The sequence below is a fragment of the Ips typographus genome, linkage group LG5 (genome assembly GCF_016097725.1).
Source record: "Ips typographus isolate SLU linkage group LG5, UJ_Ityp_2.0, whole genome shotgun sequence".
In the NCBI taxonomy this organism is placed as follows: domain Eukaryota; kingdom Metazoa; phylum Arthropoda; class Insecta; order Coleoptera; family Curculionidae; genus Ips; species Ips typographus.
In genome coordinates, this window is record NC_138426.1 from 410,964 (window position 1) to 431,356 (window position 20,393).

The window sequence follows — 20,393 nt, forward strand, 5'->3', positions numbered from 1 at the left end:
GACAGTCGATCGATATGTGTGCCTGTGCGATGTTGCCACAAATATAGAAAACAACAACTAAGACCAATCTTCAATCAAGCACCCTATACCTTATTTAACAAAGATAAGAAAGTGAACGAGTGTATTAATGAAAGCGATTAATAATCGAAATTGTTTAACGCAGTAAACGCGTTAACAACGCCAGTGACCTGAGTTAGTTCTGTCGGTAATGGTGAACGTCAACTAATCATGTGCACAGTGTTGCCAAACGTATTTTTTTTCGGGGTAGATGTGTTGAATACGTTGAGGCAGTTCAGACATTCACCAAAGACTAGAGATATTATACATACTGTAATAAGACCGGACAGCCGGCATAATTTCTTTGATGTTTTGGGCGAACATTTCTATGACCTTGAACGCCTGGCTCTTTAAATCGGAGACCCAAACGCTGTTGTCAACATGTTAGTTAATTCAGTGAAACAGCGTTGTCGATTATTTATTTTTTATTTTACATCTAATGAAAGTTATTATATCTTCCAACACACCAATATGATTTAGACTGCTTCCTTGATTCTGCTCTGGGTCAAGTCTATGTTGCAGGTTACTAAATAAATTAGTTGAGACTGAGGATGAAACGTAAGTCTTAGGCACAGCACTGCACAACAACTTTGTTTTTTCAAAGGGATTGTTATACATATCACTGTCGAAATGATCACTACAAATTCTAAGTGTTTCATAACTATGCCTAATCTAATCTAATTTGGTTTTAAAAGGTCTCCACGACCTGAAGCTTCTAACCATTGGGTGCATCTGTAAATATAAAAAATATTACTTTTGTTTAGTTTTAGTAGCCTAAGTAATAATGCACTTACCTAGTTTCATCTTTGGGCAATCGAAAAAATTTGACTTTTTGTGTTTTTTCTCCAATACAGCTAGATTTCTTATTGTTGTTCTTACAGCTATTATATATGCATTGCATATTGTTACATTATAAACAAAATTAACAAAATCCGAAAATTTAACCTTACTTTGTCTCTTTACATACTTTATTCTTTACTACAAATAAACAAATCAAGAAACAAAAACCCAGATTTACGCGATGTTGCCAACTCACAAATATCATTCAATCAATCATATGGATGTTTTATTGCCATGTCGTTGTTTTAGGCATTTTAGGATTAGATATACCGTAATATTATTTAATTTTTCTAATGATAACTACTTATATAGTTCTATTTAAATATAGTATAATCTAACATATGTAATTTGCAAAGGATTTGTTAAGAGGAACATTAAAGTCACGAAATAAAGAGAGAATTGGCATTGCTGCTCATAGAGATGCTGGAATGCTGGGGTGGGAGTTGTCGAGTCCCTTTAAACGGGAGTCTTCAATCTTTCTCTCTCTAATTTTATTCACTCTGTCTTACTGTCTCTTCTTATTAGTCCTATATACATCCCTATTCTTTGCATTCACATCATATTATATTACCTAGATTTAATTATCATATAGATTTTTTGAGAATGAAGAACAATGACGATCAGGTTTTAGACTTTAGACTAGACCAGGATGAACTCCTACTCCTGCTGAGTTCACACCGTTTCGGTTTGTTTTTGTTATTATTGGCAATGTTGCCATGTCAAAAAATTTAATGACGGAAGAATCAGTCAAAAAACGGTAGATCAAAACAAATTCATTTATTTTACATATTATTATACAGGGAGTCTTTTGATAGTTGTCAAAAATTCTAATCATTGATTCTTGCTATAAATAATATAAAAACTGTACTTCAAAAATACAAAATTTTAATTTTTTTTAATAATAATCGTTAGATCACGTGGTTTTAAAGGATAATTTAGCTAAACAGTCTCGTGACCATTGTGAAAATCATAAATCTCAAAAACACTCTTTATATCAAATACTAAAAGAAAACAACGTTTCTAAACCCTGATTTTTGCAACTTTAGAGCATATTTTGACAGTTTTAACGTTAAAGGCAGTTGTCACGTGATTTCAGAAGACTATTTAGCTAGACTATGAAGTGACAATTCTCAAAATAACTGCTAAATCTCAGAAAATCGTCTTGTTTCGAAAACTGTGTTAAAATGTAATTCTTGCAAATTCTAGTAAAAATTTTGACAATTTTCACAATAGTGACAGACATCACGTGGTTTTAGAGAATAGTTTGGAGTAAGAAAATGTTTTAAGCGCATTTTTAGAATTTTTATAAAATTTCCTATTCAATAAACTGAAAAAGTATATAAAAAGTTTCACAACCAACATAATGGCAATAACGTAATTAAAAACGGTAGATTATATACAAAAAAACAGGAGAATGGTAGAAGAAGTACAAAAACGGTAGATATGCCGTTTTAACGGTAGACCTGGCAACATTGGTTATTGCTCGAAGTCGGAGTGTGGTTTATCATACATATGGCAATATTATTTGTTTTTTTTTTGTTTCTTGATTGTTCCATTTAATAACGGGGTAGATTTTGATGGGAGGTAGATTTTGATGGAGGAGCGGGGTGAAGTTATTCGAAATGAGGTAGATCTACTCCGATCGGGGTAGCTTTGGCAACGCTGCATGTGCATCTATTTCTTTCTGTTTAATACAAAAAAAGAAAGATAGGACTATACTAAAATGGTTTATTAGAAAACGCTGTTAATGCACGGTCGACGGAAATGGGTTTTATACGTAGTCAATTAGGGATATAAACGTAGTCAATTGACTACGTTTATATCGAGCAAATTGAATCCGCTTATTCAATCCGATCATGCAAACCGTCATAAAATCCTCGATATAAACGACGCGGCTTAACGATTCCGATTGACTAGTCAATCCCAAAAAATAACAGGATTGAAATGTTCTATCCGATTGAAACGGTGACGTCCATGCCATGGATGCCCGATGTAAACAGGATTGACTTGACATTGACACTCATCGCAAGAAAGCGAGTCATTATTAGGTCTGTCACAAGTCAGAAAACGTCATAGTCACGTGAGCATTCAATACCAATGAAACGTGACATTTACTGTTTCTGAGTTGAGAAAAACGTCTCTGGTTGGAAACCAGTCAGGAATTGCCTCTGCAAACAGACCTATATTGTTAATATTTTCCTATACCTACTTATCTTGCACCGTTTCTTAGATATTTCATAAAATAGAACATTTCTCAGAAAACGCGGTAGTCTGAACAATAACTAACTACATTCTCAAGTCTTTAAGGATTTGCGAGTGTGCCATTTTGTTTTGAGTTAGTCAATACCACATGGTTAAAAAGCCGCTGGAAACAGAAAATGAAAAAACCAATAGTTTTTCAAAATAGAATTGTAATAAAAGAACATTAAATTCCTTTTACCTCTGTAGGTTCCTAACTTCAAAAGTTTCTGATTTATTAAAGTTTTTCCTTAAAAAGTGTGCGTAAAATCGAAAAACACACTAATTTGATTAGAGTTACCTCCTTGTGCTTAATTACTAGTTTTTCTTTAACTATGACATGTTCTGACAGATACTTGTCAAATGTCAGATTTACACTGTCTTATATTGTATCTTCCGAGTTTTTTAGGTCATTATCTCTTATTAGATAAAAGTGCCACATTTTGATTTTATTAACACTTATAATTGACATTCAAAGTTACTATACATAAAGAAAACAACTAATGTAAAACATGACATTTTTATTTTAAAATTTGACAACACAAAAACATGTAAAATACCAAATCAATTATTATTATTTTTTTAAATGTAGGTAGGTACCCATCTGTGGTACCCATGATGTGATTAAAATTATTACATCTATTGAACACACAACCAAATATACTGATAGTGTGTTCAATGGTTGGCCAATAAAAAAATGGCTTATTAACGTGTTTGTGATTTAACTTATTTAATTGTTATCTGAAGTTAAAACGTATGTTAGATTGGTTACACGATTGTTAACTTATACGGCTATTATATCTGTTTGTTATTTTATGTTACATTTTAATGTTATAGAATTAAACCACATTCTTACGTACAGCAGAAAAGGGACTGAACCAAAAGTTCCTACCCTGAAACTTTTAAAGCTCATCGTGAATTATTATGTACAAGATTTACTTAATAATAATAGTTGTAATAGACACTACTATATTTAATAAAATATACATTACAAACCAGATATTAATAATTAAAATTTACTATAGTATAGTCCCTTTCTGCACCAGCTACTCCCTGTAAAGAACACTAAAAAAAATAATTTAAAAGAATTTCAAAGGTGCCTAAGATACAATACACAATTTAACATGATATACTAGAGGAAATAAACGCTAAATTTAAATTGTACAGATTTATACAAGAAATATCGAATCCTCTCACTGAATTGTCAAATTTTCACGCCCTTATTGTACACTCCCGGGAATTTCCTATATGTTTCAACCATAATCGTTGGCTGGAGCAGTTATTAATTCTTCTATCGCATCGATGTTAGTAATAATAGAAAAAGAAGTATGAACAGTTGACTGGCCAGGCAGATTGTTCCGGATTTCCTCATTAGGATTGCGTCAACATTGTCACCTAAAAACGAAAACTCAATTAGTGAATTAGTTTTACAGCAATAATATTGCTTTCTGGTAGAAACTGTTGCAGTAAACACGTGTGAGTAATTAATATTTTCGTGAGAAGGAGCAAAAGTAAAAATGGTTATTATTCTCGAAAAAAACGTATCTTTCTCAAACTTAGGTACAACCATGATTGAACACTCAGTGAACCAACAAGATTCATCTTGACGCTTCAATGCAAGCAGTCATATTATTGTCACGTTAAAGGGAGCTCAGAGGGAAGAAAACTCAGGTTTCCACAGGTAACTCACTTTGTTTGAGAAATTAAATCAATTGGTACAGTAATATCAACCCGGATTGCCAAGGTGGCGTAGAGCATGATGTGGGATGAGGTTCACGGAGGACAAACGCTTTATCGGGGATGAATAATCCCTAGACTCTTGTCCGAGGGCATTCACCGGGCCGGTAAAGTCGTTATGGTTCTAGCAAAGAAAGGTAAGTAGGTACGGCAACTCTTGCTGCACACCCACACTATTTACTTTGCTAGGACTAATACTCGGGAGTGGCATTTGGTCACCTAATGCTCCACGTTGCGTTGCACAAGAAGCGTACCCAGACTAACCCAGAGATTAGTCAGTGACCTCCATCTGGGGAAGACCCCAGAGTTCGGTGATTTGTACGTGCTTTTGGTGTTGTATTTATACCCACATCATGACCTCAATTCGCCGATCTTGCTTTCACAGACATTGTACTGGGGCAATATTTGGTAACGGAACATAGAAACATCTTTAGGATTTGTTTCTCTTCCACTTGATGTAGGTATTTCCTGTGTTGAAAGTGTCCTATGGTTAGGCCTACCACCCTCCGCAGTTGTATCTTGCACTCAAGTGCACAAGTTCTCGTGCCCTTTTTTTAGTTCCTCTTCTTCTTCTTCTGGTGCCGTACGCTTCTTAGCGCGTTGTCGTTGTGTTCACTGGACAATATAAAGCGTTTTTTCCTCGGCTCTTCTGAATATTTTGGCGGCACATCGATGTTACATCAATCCCGGATATTGCATAGTTAAGAGGAAATTCGGTTTTCAACTTGGAACGTACCGCACGTCAGTGCTCCTGGTGCGCTCTCACTTGAGAAGTACTCATATGAAGATTTGGCTGGATGCTAACAAGCAAGAGGTCATTCTCTTTTTCCCTTCTTTGCTTCTGCCTATCATAAACATTCAGGTTAGATGCCAGGCAGTGCGATCCAGTGTAAGTTATGTTGTTTCCTTAATAGGTCCATTATTTCTTCCTTGACTGTCTGATTTGTCAGTGTGTATCTTTTGTTCTTTTCTTAGCCAGAAAGTCTGTAGTCTCCTCTCTTTCCTTCGTAGTTTTGGTGTCTTTTTGTTCAACGAACAATGTAGGCATGACAAGGTTTCCACAAATTTTTTTCACCGACTCCAATGTATTTAGTACAGCCTGGTCATCTGGGATATTTTATTCTCTTATTATAGGTTGGCTTTATAGTTTTGGCTTATAACCATATAATTTCTTTCTCCTTTTGCATGACAACACGCATCTGTACTTGGTGGTTGTCTTGTACCTAATGGTACAATGGTTTCCAGTGCCCCTGTAAATTACAAGATTCGTAGGCCTATTCCTTGTATCCTGCCCAGTTTTGTTTGTATCTGTCAACTGTCGGCTTTATGCCATTAAAGGTTAGGAGAACAGTAGCAATTACCCTGGATGCGTATTCTTGAAACGAGGGAAGGGAGTTATCAAGAGAGAAACCAGTTATTGTCAGCTTCTTCTGTCACATTCTATCAACACTTCTCATTTTCTTTCCCTGCTTTCAAAAATTATTCTACAGGTCTTTCTCTTGATAACTCCCTTCCCTCGTTTCAAGAATACGCATCACCCTAGTGTGAACATCGTGAATTCTTGGAGCTCTACTATGATCCCATAGTCCTCGGTTTGCTTTCGCAGTTGTATTTTCCCCATGGGTTTTGTAGGTGAGTTTTGTGAAAGTGAGTGGTGTTAGAAGGGTTCAGTCAAAAGAACGCTTTATAATGGAGCAAACTTTCAAATGTTCCTCTATCAAGCAAAGTTGTATCGTCTGCGAAGTCTTGTGTATAGGTATGTACTTGATTTTTGGTTCAGCTCTGTGACAAGTACAGCAGAGGCAAAATTACGCTTCCCTGCGTACATTTTACTATTTCAACCTCCTTACAAACTGCTTCTAGAGTGGCTAGTACTTTTTTGTTTCTAACTGAATTGTGGAAGTGTTATCAAAAGCGTCAAGAAGTGTGTTTTCGATTTTTGTTACGAGGTGATATATTATTATAACAGTCAGTTCCAACAATACCCATTTGATAAATTTTTGCTTTTTATGAGTTACTAAGAAATAACCTTGTAACAGTTAATAAATAACAAAAAATTGTTTGAAATAAAAAGGGCACACAAAATGGTTTTAAAACAATCCGACTCCAGAACAGTAAAATTTAATCACCATTGTCGTTAATTATAAGACGAAGAGCAGAGTGGATGGGACGTTTACTCCCAATTCGCTTCTAACGATTGTTCTAATTGAATTACCGAGCAATGAGCGGCCTTTTAAACTTAATTAGGATTAATACTCAAAAAAAATGATATATTATTAGTTATCTACTTCTAAAATTCAATTCATAATTGTCAAACTCAACAAAATTGAATACAAATTGATGGTAAGCCAAAAATCAAAATAAAATGGTATGATTTAACTATTGTATTGAAGGCGACAAATGAAGAAAAGTGTTTTTCTATTATATTGTTCAATTTTTGTCAAACTGATAAATTATATTGGACCGATAGGTGTACAATTTAAAATTCTATTGCAATTCAAATTTGCAATTTTGCTAATATATATCTGCGTTATACTACAGATAAAGAACGGACAGGTAGAATAGTTGTGTGAGAGTGTGGGGTACTGCAGTTATTGACGGAGAGAAATGTGAATATTGACAATTTCTTGAAGACACCAGGAGAGATATAAAATATAGTTTTGGGCGCTGAGATAGCAAGGTTCTGAGATGGGAAGGAGAAAAAAATGGGAAATAAAGGAAAGGGTACCTTTGCCCTGCTCTTTAACCGAAGACAAGGTACTGGGACTTTTCCCAGTGTGTACAGAGTCTTCCACTAATGTCACTGTTCTTTAGGTGCTACCAACTGCTCACGGAACTTGGTCTGGAAGGGTTTGAACGCATGAGGATGGATTGCAGAAGAAATAAAGATGATAAAACTGTAAGTGTAAGATTGCGATGAACATAGATTAAACGGATGTGGGGTTAGTAAATGAGTTGGAAAAAAGGGTAACAATGAAGATAAGATGGGAGAAACAAGTCAGCAGCATCAATTAGTTTAATGGAGGGGTTTTGTAACACAACAGCTTCTTCTTGGTGAATACAGGAAAAAAAATTTTGATTCCCAGCGGCTTAGAGAGTAGTGATATTTTAGTCTTCATTCGGTGTAGTGGGTTGAGGGGATGTCTTACCTTTGTTAATTTAGTTTTTTTTGCCTTCTTTACGTTGGACTTTCATAAATTCACTATCAACAGCAGCTACCGTTGTTATAAGCTTAGTGTCCACCATTATAACTAGTGTTATTCTACTATCACATACTCTCATTAGGATCAACATTATCGAGGAGACTCGAGTTAAAAGTGTTAAGTGACATTTTTTTGTATAAAAGTTAATCAAAGTAAGTGGTTTGTAGCAAACATGGTTAAAGCTGACCGTATTGTTAAATAAGCTGTATTTGAGTTAATCGCATTAGATTGCGATGAACTCGATCCAATCCAATTGGTTCAAGCTCAGTTGATTCATTGATCGAGCTAAAACCGGATTATTTAGAGTGAAAAATTGCTAACACTCTTCACACACAGTTCAGTATGTTATTACAGTAATACTGTGTATTTGTTGTTTTTAGAAGGTCCGTTTGTATCGATATGTCCTTTGTTGTGCATTGGAATCCTCCTGGAGCAAAATAAAAAATTGCCAAAATTGCACTTTTTGCAAAAACAGCTCTATACTCGGATCCGTGGCAACTTTCAAAAAGACCATTTAGGTCATCAGAAAGAGGAAGAAAATACCTTTTAATCCTCAAAAAAATGATTAAAATCGAGTGAATCAATTTGACGAGCAGTTTATAATTACTGAATTGTCGCTGTCCCGGTCGGTTGTTGGTCAACTTGAAATGTCCATTTTGGTTGGGGCTTTTAAATCGACCCAAAGCATTAATTTTTTTCCTACCAAAAATAGAAATTTAACCGAAATTGAAAAGTTTATTCGTGTATTTAACTGTGCAAATACTATTGTACCTAGCTTAAGCCTCAATTTATGCTACAATATGGTTCATAATCGGAGGCAGCTTTATTGTAGGCTTTTCCATTTCAATTTGCCCGATATTTTTTTGCTGATAAGTCTCTGGCAGCAATCGCTCTCGTCCCAGCGGACCAATATGGCGGACCCGTCCCGAAAATTTTAGTTTGACATACGCTGATAGGGGTCTACCATTTAATAAATGGCGTGATTTTTCACGTTTTCGTGCCGTGAAAACTCCATACTGTTAAATAAAACGCTTCCAAATAACTCGTTTTATAAATAGAAATTGGATTTTCGTGGTGGATTAGTATGCCGCAGAGTTCATGTTACCAACAACGTGTCGTTCTGTACGGACATGTCGTGTCTCGCATTTTGCCAAGTTGCAAAAACTAGACTTTTTTAATATTTACCTTTTTTCCGTTCGGCAAGTACCCAAGCAATTTTTGATTTCATTGGTAAATCACACAACATTTTTGTTGCTAGATTAATTGTTATTACCGGATACAATGTGTCCAGGATAAGGAGAGATCCTGGAAACGGTTAGAGATGCAGATTAGGTTAAATGGGAAGAAAGTTGTCTTAATAAAATGGCTTTTAGAGAACAAACGTGAGATATTTTGAAAAAAGTTTTAATTTTTTGTGTCGTAGACCAAAACTAAAGACACTTCTCCATATCAACTTTTAATGCTCTTTATTGTGGCATTGTTAGTTTTTTATTCCGGCGTTTTCTCAGACCGGAAACCAACGTCCGAGTTTAAGATGAAGATATTCCATGGAGTAACAACGTGACATACCTCGGCGTAGAGCTAGACAAGACACTAACATGGAAGTGTCAAGTCGAAAAAGCCCGGACGAAAGCAAAGCTTGCCAGGACTCAGCTCTACCCAGTCATCGGTAGAAATGCCAAAACCAGCGTCAAGAGCAAGCTGACTCTTATCAGTACCATCATCCAACCACACCTGACATACGCCTAAGCAGCCTGGGGATATGCAGCGAAGACCCACTTGAAGCGCCTTCAAGCAGTGGAAAACATAGCGCTAAGATCAGTTATAGACGCCCTGTGGTATGTCAGAAACGACACCATCACCAGAGATCTCCAATACAAGACAGCGACAGAGAAGATCAAAGAACATGCGCACAAGTTCTTCGACATGATGGCGGAACACCAGAATCCACTCATAAGGAACGCCATCGACTATGACCCAGAAATGGAAGCCCCCCATAAACGGGCAAGATATCAGCTGCTGGACGATAGATGACAGCGCTTAACACTCGATTATGACCACATCCGGATTTGACAACACCCGATCATGACTTTAACTTCATTTTTGGTCAGCCAGGACCAATCCAGCCAAGATGATGAATACCCCCCCCAAAGACTTTCCCCCCGGGTGACGAGAATTTATTCTAAAAACTTGGGTAAAACCCAGCCGTAGCTAACTCGGTGCTAATCGGGCTCTGGCTACGCCTCCCAGATTTCCTTCCGCCTGCCCATATAGGTTATAGAATACGGAAATCAACCTCCTAACCTCCGATCCAAACTCCCTACAAATATTCTTGGATGATTAAGTGATTAGCCGACTAACTCTTTTGATCATCCAGAAATATGCCAAGACCTCCACCAGGATGACCAGCTGACGAAGAAAGAAGAAATCAAGACAAGAAGAGCGCAGAAGATACATCTGAAGATTCATACGCTCCAAGTGATGACGCCACTTGAAAGAGCATTAAAAGTTGCTATGGAGAAGTGTCTTTAGTTTTTTTAGGTCCTAAATCAATAATTTTACAACAATTTTATCAAAACGTAAGTCGATTTCATCATTTGACACTGTCAAGCTTTGTGAACCGAAAATTTAAATTTCATCATTAAATTAGACAATTTCATTATTTTAATGTCAAAATTATATCAAAAAATATATGAATTTTATCTAGTACAAAGTCTCACTTATCAAAAGAACCCAGAAAAGTGTAACATTTGGTGTCGAGAAGTGGGATAAGTGAGTGAAGAATTGTGCTTTACGTGAATGGCTTGATCGACCGATTACGACGCAATGGCTGAAATTAAACAGTTTCTTAAGATGTTCCTGGCTGATAAAGAGGCGCGACAGAGAGAAAAACAAGAAGAGGAAGAACGACGACGACTTGAAAAAGAGGAGCAGGAGAAACGCTACCAACAGGATGAGGAACGACGACAGCAGGAAAAGCGAGAGGAGAAAGAACAATAAGCTATTCTGCAAGCTTTGGAGAAAAATCGAACAAAGTTACAATCCTATATCGATCAACAACTGTAGATATGGTAGACAATAAAGTGGAAGAGATAGATCACAAAGTGGAAAAAATGGACCATGGAGTCGAAACCGTACAATCTGAATTTAGCACTAATTTGATCAAATGGAGACTCAATTTGGAGGAAGAGATCGCAACTTTACGAAACTAAATCATGAGTATTCGCGCAGAACCGAAGAAACCAGTCGAGATATCTCCTGCTAAAGATCAACTGAACGCGATACTGAAACATTATAGGGTGCCAAAGTTTGACAAGGAATCTTCGTGGGATTTATACAGAAGACAGTTTGAAAGTTGCTGCTATGGCTAATGGGTGGACTGAACATCAAAAAGCCACCGAGTTGGTACTAGCGCTGCAAGGTAAAGCTCTCGAAATACTTCAAAACATCCCGGAGAGTAAACAAGGAGACTACAACTCCCTTACAAATGCGCTGGAGCTAAGGTATGGGACCAAACACTTGACGCCGCCGGTATACCAAAGGCAACTGAAAAGTAGATTGCAAGGACCATCAGAAAGCCTACAAGAATTTAGGACTGAAGTTGCACCCCACAAGTACCCGAAGAGTGTCTGATCCAGATTGCTATGCAAACCTTCATTGATGGTGTCAGAGGCGCAAATCTACAACTTGTTGCAATTTCCGGAAGATCAGTACCAAACGGGAGATGTAGCTGTTATGGAGTTAATTGTAAAGAAGTTAGTCTCATCGTCTTAACCAGAACATCAGAACAAATCACCGGTACTCCTCTACTAAAAGAAACATTACGTGTTATAATTGTGGACGTAAAGGAGATTACCACTGGAATTGCAGACAGCAGTCTCATTTATCGACCACGCAGAACTGGCGTAACCAGGAGCAGGAAATGAAGAACCCGGAAGGACAATTACCACGATATGAAGAGGATCGTCACCGAAAAGGACAAATTCATGATGGTTTGAGGATTGGTCAAATTGCGAAGGTGACAGACAAAGAGGCTACGAAAAGAGTGAAGAGCAGCGTTTCTAAGGAAGATATAATAAAAGGACAGCGCTCAGACCCTGATTTGAAAGTAATCAGAACATGGTTGGAGAACGATTTGAAACGGGATTGGCAAGAAATTTCCAGACATGGACCAACAGTACAAGGTTACTGGCTGCAATGGGATTCTCTGCACCTGTGAGTTTACCAAATAATAGTGCCTAATTTTTGCAAAGAGAATGTGCTGCGAGAACCACATGACAGTCGTGGAGGAGGACACTTTGGAGTTAACTAGACTTTGGCTATAATAAGTGATCGATTTTACTGGATTAACTTCAGTTCAGGTGTAAACGGTGTGACCAGTGTTCGTTACAGAAGGGATCAAGCACAATTCAGGAACTTGATAGAGAGAAGATAAAACCCAAACAGCGACCGTATGAAGATGAGACTGGACCACAAACCAGCTGTTGGCAATTAAAGGAAGGGGATGCGGTGTGGTTGTATCAATCCAGCAGAAAGAAAAGGCTGAGCCCAAAATTGCAACAATCCTGGGAAGGACCATACAGGATAGTGATGAAAATAAAGACCTAGTGTGCCGAATTCAACGTTCAGCAAGATCTAAACCAAAAGTCCATACAAAGGAAGGAATTCACCATCTTGGAATCTTCAGAATGACGCTATCCGAGACGAATAGCTTTTAAAGAGAGGGGCAGTGTTACAAAGGCCTCATAACTAGATTAAGATTTCCTGAAAGTTAAGGAAAAACGAGGGGTCAAAAAAACGGGGGTCCCTAAATTTAGGATAACCCCGCATCCCAGGGGTGTCCCAAACTTACCCCCCTAGTACAAAGTCTCACTTATCAAAAGAACCAAGTAAAGTGTAACAATACAGTCTGTTCCTATTGATTATGGTGTAAACCACCATTTTTTCCAAGCCTTGATTAATATATCAGCTACTCAGCCAGTAAAAAAAATCACTGGCGATTTGGGAAAGCCATTTCCTCGAAAGGCTTAAAACCATAAATGTGGGCAGAGAAAGAAAACCTCCCCCAACATTCGGCTATCATACAAGCGACTTTTTCGTTTTTCTCCATTAAGTTGCATTGCAAACATGACAAGAGTCATTATTTATGCTGCCGCTGGGCAATAAACGGAGGCCCGTTGGCAAATTCGCTACAGAGACATTAAATTATGGAATAAGGTTGATGTTTTCATGACGTGGGTAAAGCCGCCTTTTCCGTATAACGTATATCGTGTGTCCGGTTCGTATGGCCTTTTTTACTACTTTTAAATAAGATAAATTAATTTTTTGGGACCTTTTTGGAGAGTTATACGATTTGAATTACAACTTGTCTCAGAGTGCATAATTTATGAAGATATGATTGTCATTTTATTGAATAAATCAAAATTAGACATTTGTTACAATTAGCCTAGTAGCCTTTTAAGATCCCACTTAATGATCAATTTTTATGATTTTTAAGTAGTTTTCAGCTAGAAAATTGACTTAAGGAGGTGGTTAGTCTGTTAATATATTTTTTATTTCAAATTATCAAACATCCAAACGCGTTATGATTTAAAAATCACATGACACCATGATTATAAAATCACGTGACATTTGAATCATAACGTGTTTGGATCGGGTTATGTTTGTTGAAAAATGTCACCTCTAAAAAATGATAATTCCCAAACTTTATACTTAAACTCTCAGCTATCAAAAATGACAATGACTGTATTCCTTCAGAAATGCCCCCTGTCAAAAAATGACAATTACCAAACATTACTACCACTCTCATCTGTCATAAATGGCAGTTTTGAAAAACTTTTACCTACCTGTCCGAAATGACAACTAGTAAAATTTTGACGACTTTGCTATTGGCGTTTCAAGGTAAGAGATACTCTCTCTGGTGATCAGTTTTGGGCATTCCAGCTCAGATGTCAATATTCAGTTTTCAATATTCAAATTCCAATGGGCCTGTCCCACAATTTTTTTTTATTTCATAACTACAAAGACGGATTGAAAATATTATACCCGTATTTGTTTGTTTTCAAAAATATTAAGTCTAAATAGAAAAAAAATGATGATAAAAACTACATTAATCTCATGTTTAAAACGCCCTCCGCCGGTGACGTACTACTCTATCAACCAATCAGCGACAAGAAGTGAAACAGTTGGCGTGCAACAGCCAATAAAATCGCCCAGAATTACGTACGTCACATGCGCGCCAAAACAGATCTTTTAAATTTACTGGACAAATTCAAACTAATGTAGGAACATTTACGACCATAATTTTTTCTTCAAGAATATGAAAAATTAGTTTTTTGATCCTATTCTTTCGATTCCAGTCATTAAAACAAAAATTTATGATATGTGGGATAGGCCCATTACCAAATCAGCTTTTAACAAAAGTTGATTTTAGTTTATAGTTTTTAGGTCAATTTTCATAATTTTAAAGTCAATTTTCAGTTTTTAGGACAATCAAGTTTCAAACATTGAAATATGATTAGAAATTTCAATTACCAAATAGCTTTTAAAACAAAAGTTGATTTTAGTCTACAGTTCTTAGGTCAATTTTCAGTTTTCAGGTCAATGATCAAGTTTCAAACACTGAAATTTGTTAAAAAAATGTTAAAAATTGACTTTGCTGAAAAGTTCTAATTATCAAATAATTTTTTAATAAATTTGAGATCAATTTGCAGTTTTTAATTAAATTTTAGAGTTTTGATGTTCCAGTTTCCAGGTTTCAGGTTAATTATCAAATTTGAAGAAAAAATTTAATAAAAAATTTTGAATTTGACTTTACTGGAAAAATTTTAATTCTCAAATCAGTTTTTGAGGTCAATTTACAAGTTTTAAGTCAATTCAAGTACTCAAATTAACATGGCAACTGATCAAGTAAAACTTTCCTTTTATTGGTAATAAAAGTCTAATTTTCAATAAAAATAGAAAATAATTTCTAAATTTAGAAATAAGATTTTTAATTTGATGTCCATGCAGTTATCCAAAACTATTTTGGTTTTCCGTATACTTACCCTGTTGAGATATAACCAGCAATAAAATAAAAGCCAACACCTTTAATTAAGTTTGGGGGTGTGTTTGATGAAAGGAACATTTAATTGTTATTCTCTTCTTAATTAGGTTACTTTAATTGAGTTACTGAGCAGTAAAACTCCTTACAGCCCTAATTAATATTAATACTGGCTGCGAAAGGAAGGACGGTTGCCTTTTTTCCCCTTCGGAAATACACGCAGTCTGGAAATTAATAAATTTTTAATCTCACGAAGCGATCGCAAGAAAGAAGGGAACTGGTTGTTCGTAGCTGGAATGCGATAAAAGTGGAATTGTTATTTTTATTGTAAAGCGCAATAAAAGTGGTCCATAAACGTCAAGACACGTAAGATTTGGTACAAAAAAAAAGTTTTTTATTTAATAAAAGGTTAATCATACCTTCATCAATTATGAGCAACGGCATTAGATTTATTTATGTTGTGCGCCAAAAGTCCTAAATTAATTAAAAGTGCAATTTTGCGTTTGAGTTGAAAATTCCATTTTACCAGTTACACAAAAATGAATGTATCAAAAGTTTACTCGATTTTGAGAAAATAAAACTGCAAAACTAGGGACATCCTGGAAAAGACACTGGTTTAACTAAAATTAGGTATACAGGGTGTTTTATAACATTCGCAAGAAAAATATGTGAAAAATGTTTCATAATTTTCTTCAATTTCTGGCCAATGATCAGGTTTCAAGCACGAAATTTGTATACAATTTTGAAAACTTACTTTACTGGAAAAACTCTAATTTTCCAATCGGTTTTTAATGAATTTCAGGTCAATTTATTGTTTGTAATTAATTTTTAAAACTGATTTTACTGGCTAAATTCTAATTATCAAATCTGGTTTTTGGTGAATTTACAGTTTTTGGGTCAATTGTTATAATTTTGATGTCAATTTCCAGTGTTCAAGGTAATTATCAAGTTTCAAGTACTAAAATCGGTTTAAAAGTTTTGGAAATTGACTTTACAGGAAAAGTTCCAATTACCAAATCAATTTTTACGTTTTTGATGACAATTTACATTTTTTAAGTTAATTATCAAGTTTCAAGTACTAAAAATAATAACAGTTTACCTTACTAGAAAAATTACAATTATCAAATTACTTTTTAAAGAATTTAAGATCAATTTACAGTTTTTAAGTCTGATTTTGATGTCAGTATCTAGTTTCTATGTCAACGATCAAGTTTCAAAAATTGTTCAAGTATTTTGAAAATTGACTTTACAGGAAAAATTACAATTAGAAAATCAGTTTTTAATGAATTCGAGCAGGCATTAATTGTTTAATCTGTGAAAAATTTCAAAAAAACTGCAATAGTTATTTACCTAACAAGTTTTGGAATCTCCCTTGGAACTGAGCACCAAGAGAGATTGGAGTTTTTACTTAAAACAATGCATTACGCGATGATATCCATCTAATATACTTTGATAAAGGAAGGAATGTAAACAAAATCCATTTTTTCCAGTATTAGAGCGATAGTTTGTGGTCGATCTTAAAACGGTGCGCTTTTTTTACAGCTGTGCTTTTTTTTACAACTGTGCACAAAGAGGTTTATTACGTAACGGAAAACTATGCGTAAATAGCCATTTACACTTTACACTGAAGTAAACATTTAAAAAATATTACTGAGGGATAAAAGAAACCTTGTTATATGCACTTTGGAAGTCCAATTTTTTATTGTGGAACTACTTTAATTCGTTCACTTTCATTATTTTTCCTCATTATTTTCTCGAACAAGAAAAAAAAAAAACAGAAAAGGGTATGCAGCAAGTTAGTCAAATATTTATGATTGTCATCAGCGAGAACTGAGCGTGTATGAACAGAGCGACGTTATGATAATATAAACACAAAGGAAATGTAAACTTTATAACCTGGATGGGTTTTCCCGATACATGTTTGTTTCAGCTGCATACACAATGCTTTTCATTTTAAAGATCTTTGTTTAGAGTGGCGATTGTTCTGCCACTTTCCACTTTACAGCAAAATTCATACATGTTTAATGTTGCCAAGTCATTCTGTGTATCTGTGGAAATTAGAGGAGGACTATTGTGTAGCGTTTCGTGACCGTAAATAGTCATTAGATCATGCAATTCCTCATTTTACCTGACTACAAAGGAGTGCTAATTAAATGACAAGACCAAATAGCCTTTTCAGCTTTTCTTTATGACGCTCATTTACATTATCTTTGGCCTTCCCTGGTTTTCTGACCGAGACAGTTTTCCTTATCTGGGCTGTGGCATTACAGTGATAATTTGAGAATTTTTGGTGGAAATTATTGTTGTCCGGCATGCAAATCACCTTTCAAATCGGGCTAAAACCAAAAAAAATTAAACCTTTGAATATTTCATTTATAGTAAAAAGTTAAATTATAAACCTGACGTTTAATTGCGAAAAATGTGATAAACAACAATAATTACATAACTGAAAAAAAAAACTAGAAGTTACAACAGCAAACACCTAATTTTGTAAATAATTAATTTACGCAATACGGTTTATACCACTAATAATTACCAAACTTTGACTACAAAATATTATTTATATCATTTAGTTAACGAATATAATTGATTATGTTTTATAAAGTGTTGCAGTCAACAAAAACAAACTGAAATGACAAATATTTGATTTAATTTCATATCAACAGTTTGAAGTAATTGACATTAAATTCAAATGAATATTTAGGGAGCAGCTGTTTGAAATTTTGCAGTAAACTAGTTGAGGATTGTATTGTCTGAATTAAGTACTAAGTTGCAACTCAAGTGAATACAATGGTAATTTAAAATAGCGTAATTCGAGTAATATTTAGTTATCTGCGTTATTTGTCACTCAATTTTAATAAATTGTAGTCCAAATATTATGTAGTTCACAAGAATTATCTGTTTCTGAGATGTTTAGAATCAAAGTTGGGTGGTGTGACTGAGGTGTAGTCAAAAAATGAAAATTTTGGTGTAACCGCCATTTCTTGCAAAAAATTTGTTTTTGTCAATATCTCTGGACGTTTTTGCCAGTTTGGTGATTAAGAGCCGTTTACAAATTTTCAAAAATGTAGTCATTTTTGCTTTTCTTGTTTTTAATTTAACCATTTTTTTGAAATCTTTTGTGTAAAAACTAAATGATTGGCAAAGGCTACACTTAAAAGTACCCAATTTAAATGAAAAGCTTAATCTACGTTATACAGGGTGACTCAAAAAATCTAGAGCATCAGAAAGAGGAAGAAAATTCGAGGGGTAGATCATTTTTTGTACACCAAAAAGCCTTTTTGTATAGAAAACACCTTGAAATGCCTTTAAAAAACCTCACAATGCTTCTATTATTGCTCAAAATGCCTTAAAACTGCCTCAAACTACCTCGAAATACATCCAAATGTCTTTAAAATGTATTTAAACTGCCTCAGGATACCTTCAAATGTTTACACATTTGTGGCATTCTTAAATTTAGTTTCAAGTCCCCTGGTATTGAGATAATGATAAATCTTGATGAAATACACCCTTGAAATTACACACAGTAGACAGTTTGAAGATTGGATTAAGTAGCACAATTTGTACATGACTTTTGACTATTGTCAAAATGTAGTCAATAAAAATGACTTCCTCAACTTACGTGACTGTTTTTCCAAATGTTAAAGACCCAAAAGCTTAAAATTGATTTTTTTTAAAGGTCCCGTGACCGTTTTTAGGTTAGGTAGGTGACAACGTAAAGGTTTTACCAAATTTTTGACACTTGGTTTGATCTTGTGCCGAAAGCTTCAAATTGATTTTCTCAGGTCAGATGACTGTTTTTCCAAATTCTGACAAACAGACATTTTTTTTGACTTTTGCACGAATCTTCTAACTGTCATAGTAACCAAGTTAGCACGTGTCAAATAAAGACACTTATCATTTAAAAAACAGTTGAAAAATCAGTAATTTAAAACTAGACAATAGTAAAATGGTAAGAACTACGTCACGTGATTTGATAATTCAATTTTTGAGCTTGCAACATTGTAAAGGCCAGTTGACATTGTCAAAAACAGTCACGTGAACTTCAAAACGCAGTTTACACTTTGGAAAATGGTAAATTAAATGTTAGATTATTTTAGACAGGTGTGAAAGCTAAAATTGCAAGAGACACATCACGTGACTTTGATTATACCATTTTAGAGGTTGCAACACAGTCCAAGTCAACCGACACCTGTCAAAAACAGTTACGTTACTTTAAAATGTAATTTAAATGTTGATCATTTGGTAAATTAAATTTAAAAAATTGTAAAAGCTGAAACTGTAAAATACACATTACGTGACGTTAATAATACAAATTTGAGCTTGCAGCACTGTAAAAGCCAGATGACATTGTCAAAAACAGTCACGTGACTTTAAAATGTAATTTAAATGTTCATCATTTGGTAAATTGAATTTAGACAGTTGAAAATGCAATTTTGCATGTACTTGCAACACTGTAAAAGCCAGTTAACGTCTGTCAAAATTAGTCACGTGACGTTGAAAATTAAAAAATTTGGTAAATTAAATTTAGACCATTTTAGACAGTTGGGAAAGCTGAAATTGCAAAAGACACATCACGTGACTTTGATTATGCTATTTTAGAAGTTGCAACACTGTCCAAGCCAACTGACACCTATCAAAAACAGTCACGTGACTTTAAAATGTAATTTAAATGTTCATCATTTGGTGAATTCAATTTAGACAGTTGAAAATGCAATTCCGCATGTTTTTGCAACACTGTAAAAGCCAGTTGACGTCTGTCAAAACTAGTCACGTGACGTTGAAAATGTGGTTTAAAATTTAAAAATTTGGTAAGTTAAATTTAGACTATTTTAGACAGTCGTGAAAGCTGAAATTGCAATGAAAACATCACGTGACTTTGATTATGCCATTTTAGAGATTGCCACACTGACCAAACCAACTGACACCTGTCAAAAACAGTCACGTGACTTTAAAATGTAATTTAAATGTTGAAAAATTGGTAAAATATTATAATAATTTGTAATGAATATTGTTTCGACTCAATACCATGTAACAACGATTTTACTATAATAATTACATGTGCTGTTCTGTTCAATTTTCAGTTAATTTTGTTATATTAATACACTACATTCTGAGATATACAGACAATGCCGCAAAATACTCTCAAATACCTTATAAATACCTCAAAATGCCTCGTAATGCCTTGTAATACCTCACAATGCTTCGTAATAATGGGAACCTCGAGTGGGTACATCAAATTACCTCGGCGATCTACCCCTCGAGAAAATCCCTTT

General features: G+C 34.8%; 1 protein-coding gene across 1 annotated transcript in view; it reads right to left on the bottom strand.

Moving 5' to 3' along the window:
• Positions 1-3,641: 3,641 nt before the first annotated feature.
• dpr12 (defective proboscis extension response 12) overlaps positions 3,642-20,393 on the bottom strand; it is a 202,839-nt gene continuing 186,087 nt past the window's right edge. The window contains exon 7 of the mRNA XM_081980717.1: positions 3,642-4,530. Coding sequence (XP_081836843.1) covers positions 4,427-4,530 — 104 coding nt within the window. The 3' untranslated portion in view covers positions 3,642-4,426. The remainder of the gene's footprint in view (positions 4,531-20,393) is intronic.